This window comes from Selaginella moellendorffii, unplaced genomic scaffold (genome assembly GCF_000143415.4).
Source record: "Selaginella moellendorffii unplaced genomic scaffold, v1.0 SELMOscaffold_10, whole genome shotgun sequence".
NCBI classification, from domain to species: domain Eukaryota; kingdom Viridiplantae; phylum Streptophyta; class Lycopodiopsida; order Selaginellales; family Selaginellaceae; genus Selaginella; species Selaginella moellendorffii.
Genome location: NW_003314271.1, coordinates 552,760 through 562,503, shown reverse-complemented (window position 1 = coordinate 562,503; position 9,744 = coordinate 552,760). Strand labels below are relative to the sequence as shown.

At 49.5% G+C, this 9,744-nt stretch overlaps 4 protein-coding genes across 7 annotated transcripts; all 4 read right to left on the bottom strand.

The window, feature by feature from the left end:
- Positions 1-1,419: 1,419 nt before the first annotated feature.
- On the bottom strand, positions 1,420-2,823 carry LOC9631249 (riboflavin biosynthesis protein PYRD, chloroplastic). The gene is made up of 3 exons (XM_024673250.1): positions 2,508-2,823; positions 2,150-2,448; positions 1,420-2,087 (listed from the first exon to the last, which is right to left on the bottom strand). The coding sequence occupies exons 1-3, from the start codon at positions 2,739-2,741 to the stop codon at positions 1,442-1,444; spliced, it is 1,179 nt and encodes a 392-aa protein (XP_024529018.1). The 5' UTR covers positions 2,742-2,823; the 3' UTR covers positions 1,420-1,441.
- Positions 2,824-2,861: 38 nt separating this feature from the next.
- LOC112345799 lies at positions 2,862-4,177 on the bottom strand. Of its 2 annotated transcripts, XM_024673252.1 has the most exons (2): positions 3,952-4,177; positions 2,862-3,877 (listed from the first exon to the last, which is right to left on the bottom strand). In XM_024673252.1, coding segments are annotated over exons 1-2 (939 nt in total). In that variant the 5' UTR covers positions 3,953-4,177; the 3' UTR covers positions 2,862-2,939. The 2 variants fall into 2 exon arrangements, with proteins under 2 accessions (XP_024529020.1, XP_024529019.1); XM_024673251.1 differs by having other exon boundaries at positions 2,862-4,177.
- Positions 4,178-4,300: 123 nt separating this feature from the next.
- LOC9631248 (actin-related protein 8) lies at positions 4,301-6,474 on the bottom strand. The gene is made up of 12 exons (XM_024673249.1): positions 6,158-6,474; positions 6,017-6,105; positions 5,887-5,957; positions 5,760-5,827; positions 5,643-5,704; positions 5,469-5,566; positions 5,341-5,422; positions 5,144-5,286; positions 4,939-5,087; positions 4,759-4,889; positions 4,587-4,705; positions 4,301-4,527 (listed from the first exon to the last, which is right to left on the bottom strand). Exons 1-12 carry the CDS (start codon positions 6,442-6,444, stop codon positions 4,432-4,434), a joined length of 1,395 nt encoding a protein of 464 aa, XP_024529017.1. The 5' UTR covers positions 6,445-6,474; the 3' UTR covers positions 4,301-4,431.
- Positions 6,475-7,386: 912 nt separating this feature from the next.
- On the bottom strand, positions 7,387-9,649 carry LOC9650073 (probable beta-1,3-galactosyltransferase 2). Of its 3 annotated transcripts, none has more exons than XM_024673544.1 (11): positions 9,250-9,649; positions 9,041-9,134; positions 8,920-8,981; positions 8,655-8,866; positions 8,541-8,601; positions 8,413-8,485; positions 8,217-8,337; positions 8,075-8,162; positions 7,896-8,021; positions 7,717-7,826; positions 7,387-7,652 (listed from the first exon to the last, which is right to left on the bottom strand). In XM_024673544.1, the coding sequence occupies exons 1-11, from the start codon at positions 9,336-9,338 to the stop codon at positions 7,504-7,506; spliced, it is 1,185 nt and encodes a 394-aa protein (XP_024529312.1). In that variant the 5' UTR covers positions 9,339-9,649; the 3' UTR covers positions 7,387-7,503. The 3 variants fall into 3 exon arrangements, with proteins under 3 accessions (XP_024529312.1, XP_024529313.1, XP_024529314.1); XM_024673545.1 differs by having other exon boundaries at positions 7,542-7,652; positions 7,948-8,021; XM_024673546.1 differs by lacking the exon at positions 7,387-7,652 and having other exon boundaries at positions 7,785-7,856.
- Between the last annotated feature and the right edge of the window lie 95 nt (positions 9,650-9,744).

Below are 9,744 nucleotides of genomic sequence, written 5' to 3'. Positions count from 1 at the left end.
TGGTGGGGAATGAAAATGCTTTGTGGCATCTTAGAAGGGCAGAAGAAACATGTGACTACAGGTTACAACACCTCCACTTTATAGTTAAATGCATCAACACAAGACCACACAAGAGAACTCAACAACATAAGATTCGTAAGGTTTCTAGCAGTATCGAGTAACTTTTAACATTCCTTGAGTGTTGCAGACTAGACAAGTTCATATATGTGTCACGGCGAGTGGAATGGATTTGCCCCACTGTGGCAAACTGAGTCATTAATATGTATTGTAGGAACTTTTTTAGAGCTTTCAAGTGAGAATCTCTTTGTAGCTTGCGAACAATTGCAGTCCAACAGTGTTCCTTGTAATCTAAATGAGGTGGAGACCTAGAGTAGGAGCTCAGAGCTCGGCCAACAGCTCCTCTATGGGAACACTGCGTCTCCATGGTCATTCTCAAGACACTCCCTTGAGAGAAGGGAAGCAAGATGGAGCATTGGTGGCAGCTAGGGAGCCAGGGAACTGGCAGAGCTGCTACGTAGAGCATCACCATGGCAAGGCAAGTTGGTGGGAGGTTGGGAGTGGCCAAGAACGAGCTTGGAGAGAGAGGAGGAAGGAGGAGCAGCCTGTCAGTGACATGGGGCTTCTAGCATAAAGGTTAAAACATAGGTGAATGTAAAGACACTTTACAAACATACCACTTCCTTATCATTGGCTTCCTTGAAATCAGCCAGTTGCTTCCCGTGTCTGGTTTGCTGCTCTGCCTTCCAACACGTTGTTCCTTTCCCAAAAACCTTCTTTATCCAAGGAGATTACATTTATACTCTTCGCTCTCCTTAGATCACGTTCCAACAGTCCCCACAAACACTCAGCCCAAACACAAGCCAAAAAATCCTCCAAAGTAAAACGCACAAACGAGTGTCTTCCCTGATCCCGGGCATTATCGAGTAACCAATGCAGCTTACACCATAAGCGGGCAAGAAACCTCAGTTTCGTTCAACCATGATAAACGTGGGATGGATATTTGATTACGCTAGAGCACTATTTGATTTTTTGATGAACTTTAAGCAATAGCTTCACTGCCAATGTACTTGATCACCATGGTCACGTCCAGATGAGATTCCCCAATCCTTGTGGCCGTTACCATGAACCGGCTATCAAACACAGTGTGTGTCTATCTCGCAAAAGAAACAGTAGACATACAAGATCCTCTGACCATCGCTCGAGTAAACATCAAGTGAGCCCTCGGTACCACTGGGAGACAAGCTCCTCCCAGAGGCAGTGACGTGGCACGCGCCCCACACCGTCATGGCTGAAATCGTCCTTTCGACGGATCCATTTTCCCCAGAGGAAGTTCACGGCCCAAGGCAAGAACAAGAAGGAGAAGAAAATTAAAAGAGCTCCAAGCTTTGCCAGGGCTTGTTCCGGTTACACTCTCCAATCTGTTTTGAAAATTTGTTTCTTTTTACTCAAAGTAGCCTTGAATAACAACGTTCTCACCACATTTTCGCGTGGTCAGCCTGCCCAGTTTTCTCATGGACGATGCAACCTTTTGGGTTTGTCCCCCTCCAGCAAAAGGCGCGACCACAACACAGAGCTTCTGGATTACCGCACGATCTTCGTCCTCGAGGGCTTCCTTCACTCCCAGCATGTCGAATCCAGCGGTGGAGTCGAGCAGCACCGAGCAGGCACCCCGCTGGTAGCACAAGTCCAGCACCGAGTCGAGATCAACCTCGTTCACAGGTACCACTTCTACGTTCTTGCGCCGCAACACCGTTTCCATGGATTCCCCCTTGCCACCCAGCTGCTTGGTCACGTCCTCCACCAGGCTCTGCTGGTCCATCACGAGCAGCGTTGGGGCCAGCTTGGTGTCAAACACTCGAGCACTCAAAAGGCCCGCGAGCTGGGAGAGTGACGAAGAAGAGGTGACGGCCACGACACGGAGTGGCTGCTTGGCTCCTTGCTCCGCCGAGAGAAGAACAGGATCGGCGTCGAGGGAAGCTTCGGTGGTGACAACCGCATCATACTCTTCCAGCTGCTGGCTGTAGAAACTCGCGGCGACCGGAGTTGAAGGATCAGCGAGCAGGCATCCATCGATAGTCATGGCATATCTACGCGGAGAGGAACAGAAACGATCGTTTGCACAGTTTCGGGAATTGCCAGCTTTCCAAACCTGAGACAGGCAAACGGCTTCTTGGTCACGATGCGGTGGAAGAACGCTTCGTTGGTGACCCGGCAAAGCTCCTCCTCGACGCCGACGGTGACTTCCACTCCAGCTCGTCGCAGTCTCTCCACTCCTTTCCCAGCGACGAGCGGATTTGGATCCACCGTTCCGACGACTACACGCCTCACTCTCGCGGCGACGAGCGCTCTGCTGCACGGTGGTGTTCTTCCGACGTGATCGCAGGGCTCCAGGCTCACGTACGCGGTTGATCCATGGGCTTTAGATCCAGCTTCCCGCAGTGCAAACACCTAAACAACTCTCGATTGAGCGAGAAGAAGAGAGGAAAGAAATAGAGGAAGAGGAGCACCTCGGCATGAGGCTCACCAGCTCTGGGATGGAATCCTCGGCCCACAATCTCTCCCGCGTTATCGACAATGAGGCATCCTACCATGGGATTGGGTGACGTGCGCCCTAATCCGCGCCGGGCGAGCTCCACGCACTGCCTCATGTAGTCGCTGTCGTCGCGGAGGGAGCAGCAAATCTTCGTCCTGCGCGGGAATCGGGTGAATTCCCAGGTGACGATTGGCGGCATCCGGAGCATTGTCTTCCAACAGGGGGTTTTAGGGTTCTTCGCTAGCAGGAATATTACGTGTGACACGTAGAATATTCCTGTAATAGCATCCTATTTGTATAAACGTGGCATTATGTAAACCGTCCGATCTTTAGATGTATGATGGCGATTTGCTATCAGACAATAAGAAAAGTGGCGCACACTATAAAATTTTGTACACGACTTTGGCTAGCTACATGACACCGACCGGGCCTTGAGTTGACCGGCCACAGATCCCATAATGTCGAGACGCAAGGGCTCCGGGACGCATCGTCTCCGCCAAATGCACACCTCCTCGGGCCTCTTGAGCGGCGCCGCTGGGGAGATGGAGGGCCTTTTCACGAGATCGATTGGTTGCAAAGAAGAGGCAGTGGTGAATTGCGCTGGCATTGACGCAGTCGATTGAGGAACCATTTGCTGCGACTGTAGAGAAGGGACCTGGCAATCCATGGAGCTTATCTTCCTGTTTGATAGCGATGACGATGATCGCGTGTGCCCGTGGGAACTTGGTCGCTGATCGTGACCCAACCCAGTCGCCTTTGATCTCCTTAGCTCGCCGGACTTGGAGCTAAGTCTGCTGAGATCAAGCAAGGAATCCTGGACTTGCTGGTGGTGATGCGTGAGATTCTTCGATCCAGGACACCGCGGAGGAGGCCTCGCGGTCTTGGCTTTGCACGATTTGGGCGCCTTCACGGTCCCCATGCAAGTAACTTTGGGCGAGGTTGGTTCGCCCCGGTTGGACGACGATTCCTCCTCCGGATCATCGAATCTCCTGTTCTTCCTCGCCTTCGCAGCCGAGAAAGTGAACGATCGGATCTTGTGGGAATGGTGGTTGCCCCTTGCCGGCGACTGGTCCCCCATTCGATTGTCCGGGCTCATGCTGGGGCTGAGCAGCAGCCGCGACATGATGGATGGGCTCCGCGGCCACGACCACGACGATCCACTCGTAGAAGAGGGCTTGATCTTCCTACCTGTGAAGCACGAGAAGAGATTATGGTGCTGCAGCGAGCTCCTGGATCCATGATCGTTCTTGGGCGCTGGAGAAGCAGGAGGAGGATTAAACTCTTGAGAGGAATCAGTATTACAGTCGACTACTCTGCTGGATGATCGCCCCAAAGCCGCTACCACTGCGCCCAACACTTGATCATGATCCAGCGCTCTACTTCCCATGGCCAAATCAAAAGGAAAGATATGAACGCACTGCATAAGTAGTGCCGTATCCACCGTTAGTTGCCAATTTGACGGTGGATAAGCGCGCTAATCGTGCGCCGTCCACCAAGCCCCATCCTGCGGTGGAGAAGGAGCGAGTCTTCTTCTGTGGGCGCTTACTTGGACGAGTAGTAAGAACGATATTATCCCTCACTTGGAAAGAGTCGTTCCTGAAACGTACTCCCAGCAACAGCCTTTCAAGCTCCTTAAAGAAAGAACGAAGAAATCTTACTCTTTCCTCTCGACGCATTCAATGGCCGAGTGTTGTGTCATAGCTGCAAGAAACGCTCCACACGGGGTTAGAAGTAGCGAGCGTAAGAAAATGAAAACCACCGCGCGAAGAACAAAGTCACGGGTTGGGACGGAGGTCGTCCTCCGCTGCTCTGAATTCACAGCTATAAAACTCGTCACGAACTTTACCAGACTTTTCTCTTGTCGTCGGAGCAGTACCGAGTTTTCGGTGGTGTGCTCTCTAGCTGTCATCAAACGCCATGGCATGGAGAATGCTGGAGCCAACCTTCCGGAACTTCTTTCGGCTCACGCACCATTCCCGTGGAAAGCTGCTCATCTGCAAAGTGACTGGCTCGTGTTGGATCCAGCGAGAAAACACAAACCAAAGAAACTTACGTCGCTCAGGAGCTTAGCTCCAATCCATGCTCCGTGAGGTCCGTGAAGCGGTGGTATGATGGTCATCCCTTCCGCTAGAGAGACTGGCAGATAGTAGCGAAGTTCCTTGGCTAGTCGCTCTGGCCGGTAAGAGTAGGATCAGAGGAGTACCATGGATTTCGCTGTGAGTTACCTTTTAAGCCGGGAAGGCATGCCGATCCTCCTGTCAAAACTATGGTTTTGTACCATTCTTCACCAGAAGAGTCCAGGTCTGCGCAGTGCTCCATGCACAAGGCAACGGCGTGATGCAATCCCATAGCTCGCCTATCATTGCAACTTAGCACTCACGGGAGGAGATAGAATTAAAACTTACATGCCGCCAAGCCATGGTCTGAAGAGAAGTTCTCCCGTTTTAAACCGCTCGTGCTTTAGCACGAAGTTGCCATCTTCGCCAACGTCACACGAAGCACTGGTATCTTTGAGTAGCTCTGCTTCGTAGTCTTCCGCTACATAGCACAGTCTCTGCATATAACAAACGTGTTGTGCCACTTGGAACCAAAATAATTTTTGAAAATCACCTCTTTCAAAGTTCTGATTGCGTACATTGACGTAAAATTTGTTCCATTCTGATGCATGAGCTCACTTAAATATCCAGTTAAACGGAGCGCTCCTTGGCCAATGACCTCTACACCGATGTTTCTCATCACTGTTCCATTATAGACTGGCAAGAAGTTCACAGTTTAGTCACAGTGACATACTAAAACACAAACATTACCTGGAACAACACTAGTAACATGAAAGCCGATATTTACAACTATTCCCGAAGTCCTCATCGCCGAATAAAGAGCCAAAACTGCCTGGTAAGAACAGTTTAGGATTACATCGTGCTTACAAAAGCTTCACCTGGTTAACAGCGCACACCGCAGGAAATCCAAGATCAAACAGTACATTAAATGTCGTTTCTCTGTATTGCCGTCGCATTGCCAACGCTACATCCGTATCTGCGGCAGTAGCCATTAGCTAAGAAAAGATTGATCACGAAAACTCTCAAAAAGTAACGAAACCATTGCACACAACCATCATTTTGGCATATTGGAGTTGAGATGACAACCGGTTGTGCTGAAGCTTTTGTTTTCATCCTGGAAAGCAAGAACTGCTACAAAACCAAGTCCTCTTGCGGAAAAATCGTCATACCTGTTAAGAATCGTCTGATAGAGATTAGACAGCCGCGGAGCAAGAGGAGAGTCAATGTTCCCGAACTCCTGCAAAGAAAAAAATACACTAAAGACTTTGCCACGAGAAACCAAAAGCATTCACGTACCAGAAATGTCGCCAGCTTTCCTTCGGGAGCGAATTTATTCGCGAGTCCATATTTACAATAGCCAGATCCTCCTGAAGAGCGACTGCCAGTGTTTTAGACCAAATCTATAAGAAAGAAAAGAAAGACTTTCCATCGATTATAAGACACTGTTGTAAACTACGCCTGCCGCAATAGATCTTGTAGAAAGGAAGCTCAAGCTCCACTGGAATTGCTAAAAACCTGTGCGCGGAATTTGCCGCCCCATTCTATCGCTCAAGAACAGCAATCTTACCTTTGGGAAAACTCTGGACGCAAATAGGCCTCCATAAACCGCACGAACGGCCACCAGGAGCTCGTCTCGCGCCGAAGAATCGCCTCCCAGATCGAGTCCTCAGTGGCGGAGGCGTGCCAGAACTTGCATACCAAGCTCGCCGTTGCCAGATCCTCGGGGCTAAGCTGCCGGAGCACCGCGCCAAGGGGAAATTCCGCCAGGGAATGCGCCGATTCGGGCGATTCTTCTGGAGACGCCGACGACGACAAGGCCAGCGATGTGAAGAACCTCCGCAGCAGCGTCGCCATAGAAATCTAAAGAAGAAAGAAAGAACTCTGACGTGGCAACCCTAATAATATCCACGTCAGATAGTAACAACGTGGTTTTAGATAACGATGACAGGTCGGCACGAATATGTTTATATAGACCCATTTTTCATGGCGTTCTTCATTCTTTCAAAACAGCCACCAGGCTCCACTGTATTTGCCGATCTATTCAGAGCTATACTTGGGGTCCACTGATCATGAGTTTCTCCAGAAAATCCCACAGCGAAGGTGGATGGAAATAGTGACAAACCTTTGGTTTTAAAGAAAGACAGTGCTTATCTGATGCAACCTTAGTGTGTTTGAGGGATTTTCTGGAGTAAGAAAGCCCTGTATGGAGAGAATCTTGGAGCTGCTCACGACATGTGAAAACCCAAGAGCGTAGAGGACAAGAGTGCATTTTGAGTGAGCTAGAACAGCTAAGCATGATCTAGAGCATGCTATTTTCTTTGTCAAGTTGGGTGGTAGAATATTTGCATGGCTACAGACAGTTGTGGCAAGATCGTGTTCCCAGGCGACAATGCAATGGGGCTCGAACTCAATCTAAGAGTAGCCTTCGAAACCTTGTGGCAGTGGGAAGTCATTCCAAGCTTTGGCACCTGGAATTGGCACTGCGGTCCATGTTCCAGAGCCAATATACTGCAACTACAATCCTCGCACTGGCTTCCACCACAAGCTTCCCACTGTGAAGGTGGCCTACGTTGCAAACAAGTACTACTCAGGTGACATTAAGCTGGAAATGAGGGGCATTTCCAGGAGCAGGAGCAATTCAGCATTCACGTGCTCTGCACACATCTTGGAGTTCACACTGCTTACACTTGGCACTCGAGCTCCCAAGTCTGGACGTCCTCAGCTTCCAGCGGTAAGCTTTGTTGCACGGGCACAAGGTGATGGTGGTTGGAAACCATGCTTTGAAATCCTTCCCCGTGCTTCAAAGCTCGAAACTTTGTGCCTTTAAAGCTCTGACGTGGCAGCATTAAAATGTCCACGTCAGAATTGTAGCTTTACGTGAATGACACGTCGGAACGAGAATGGTTATAAACTTTAAAAGACGGCGTTCCAGACAGCGCGGTCGCCTTCTCCGCATTTTTCATGCACGATCTTCATTCTTTCCACGGATTTGCAAATGCCGCTACAACTCCAATCGAACGAGGCAACACAAACGTTGCCTGCTTGAGCTTGCCACTCGCAATCTGCCAGGAGCAAAAGAAAAATTCTTCATCCAATCGATACGAGAGCAATCGATCGAGAACAAACCCGGTGAAGTTCCACAGCAAAAGCTTCGCTCGTCGAAGTGATTCACGTCCAGTCCGATGAACCACGCCCCGAGAGACACATCTTCGTTTGCAAATTGATGCAATATGGGCCTGGAAAAAATCCGAGGAAGTCAAAGATCGCTAGCTAACACCATCAGACAAGGAACTTAATGGACTTACTGGTTGATAGAGATGTAAGTCGCCAGATCCTTTGAAATCACATACAACTGACCTGTTGCGTGGCGAAAGTATCTGTTACCGTCTTCACCAAACTTCCAGTATTCTGGCTCGTGATACTTGACACCCCTGGAAGAACGAGGCATTTAAAATCTACCAGTTTCAGAGCGGATGTCACTTACTTCTGTGCTAGAACAGGGCCTGATTTCATGCAGCCAATGTAAGTGCGAGGCTGGGAGCGCAGAAGAGACAGAGTTGAAACGAGCATGCCTGCAAGCTTAAATGCTAGCACAACTAGAAGCAGCTTTCAGGACTGGCACTTACCGATATTCACATGGACATCGTCGTCGACTTTGACGTAGAATTCCGCATCCCATTTAGCAACAGCTGTAGAAAAGTAGATCTTCGTTTTTGCCGACAGCTCCATGTAGCCTTCAATATGGTCCTTGCGCCAGCAGACAAGGAGAAACTACGTTTCAGTACATTGAAAGAGGAAAGACATAGAAAGCGTTTCTATTACCAGCCTTAGGAAATCGCCGTGTTGGGCTTCTTCCGCGTCAATCGCACGATCTAACAGGCCGCCGGGCGTTGCACTGGAAATCCTGCTGTTAGAGCAAAGTCGCAACAGCTGCTTAAGACATGACATGCCTGTGACCGATAACAAACTTGATAACAACTCCTTTTTTTTCGAGCTTACGTAAGTTCTCGCCTGGAAGAAATGAAAAGAGTCAAGCACTTGAGAATGCGTTGAGCCGAATTTACCTTGAGGCATCCATGTCTCTCGAACGGAATCACGACGCTTACGACTGCTAAAAGCGGTGTTTATTCCGATCACAACAAAAACTTTCTGTCGAGGCTCAGCACCAAAAGCACCAGTCGGGACCCCCAGTCCAGGAGAGCCTATGGATTGCTGCGCAATGGAGCGAGCGGCTGAGAGCTCCATCTCAAGTGTTGATATTGTTTTATCCAAGTTCCTACAAACCCGATCACATATTAGACACGCACCAACAGAACCTACAGTGCTTACCAAACTGCGTGATGAGTTTTGGACACTTGATCGAGTATATCTCTGGGTGATGTTTCGGGCTTCTGCCAAGAAAAACAAAGAAAAAAGTAGCTCGCTTGTAAGAATCAAGCTTTCAACTCACAGGCTTTGGACCACACTGTTCGTCCTTGACAATGTGAAGGAGATCCGACGTCTTTGGACGAATCACGTCTAGTTCTTCTGACGCATTCCATATCCTACATTCGTAACAGTGAGATCTTTGGACTGATCGACGTAAGTAACGACTGATAACTACTTTGGAGAATAGAAAATAAAAATATATAAAAACCATTCTAGGAGACGAAGTCTTACCTGTTTGTGAAGAGCGTGCCCACACAGAAGCTTGCCACGCACAAGAGGAGCATCCATTTCCCCGATACTCTAACTCTTCTGCCTCTCATTCTCCCAAAAAATTTCTGGTAGCCTAGCGCCGCAGAGATTGGAGCCGGAGATGCCAGCACAAATGCTTGCTCCACTCAATGCAATACAGATCTGCGAGTGCCCGAGCCCTTCCAATGCCGGAGAAAACCCTGAGCTTCATGACAAGCGCGCTGCTCAATCCCTGCGATTCAGGCAAGCGATTCACCGTGCTGTGCGCGCCGCGCAGCAGCGAAATCCAGCTGCAAGACGCGAGATTTCGCGCTGATCGATCGGACGCCCTGGCGCCAGGAGGACAAACCCATCGTTGCTTCCTTTGAAAACATCAAACGCTAGAGAGCCGTCGGATTTTAAGAGAACCAACGGCTATACGTGGCGGCATATCCGCTCTCAAGCATATTCCGTCAGCATGCCGTTAAGGAAATGGCA

Excerpts from the sequence above, each read along its gene's own strand:
- LOC9650073 (XM_024673544.1), bottom strand. The coding sequence starts at position 9,338 with ATGAGAGGCAGAAGAGTTAGAGTATCGGGGAAATGGATGCTCCTCTTG. Across the intron at positions 8,338-8,412 it reads ACGGCGATTTCCTAAGGCTG|GACCATATTGAAGGCTACAT; the intron begins GTAATAGAAACG and ends TGCTGGCGCAAG. Across the intron at positions 8,022-8,074 it reads GGCCCTGTTCTAGCACAGAA|GGGTGTCAAGTATCACGAGC; the intron begins GTAAGTGACATC and ends TCGTTCTTCCAG.
- LOC9631248 (XM_024673249.1), bottom strand. The coding sequence starts at position 6,444 with ATGGCGACGCTGCTGCGGAGGTTCTTCACATCGCTGGCCTTGTCGTCG. Across the intron at positions 5,705-5,759 it reads TATCAGACGATTCTTAACAG|GATGAAAACAAAAGCTTCAG; the intron begins GTATGACGATTT and ends CTTGCTTTCCAG. Across the intron at positions 4,528-4,586 it reads GAGCTAAGCTCCTGAGCGAC|ATGAGCAGCTTTCCACGGGA; the intron begins GTAAGTTTCTTT and ends GTCACTTTGCAG.
- LOC9631249 (XM_024673250.1), bottom strand. The coding sequence starts at position 2,741 with ATGCTCCGGATGCCGCCAATCGTCACCTGGGAATTCACCCGATTCCCG. Across the intron at positions 2,449-2,507 it reads CTGGTGAGCCTCATGCCGAG|GTGTTTGCACTGCGGGAAGC; the intron begins GTGCTCCTCTTC and ends AGAGTTGTTTAG. Across the intron at positions 2,088-2,149 it reads AAGCCGTTTGCCTGTCTCAG|ATATGCCATGACTATCGATG; the intron begins GTTTGGAAAGCT and ends CTCTCCGCGTAG.
- LOC112345799 (XM_024673251.1), bottom strand. The coding sequence starts at position 3,956 with ATGCAGTGCGTTCATATCTTTCCTTTTGATTTGGCCATGGGAAGTAGA.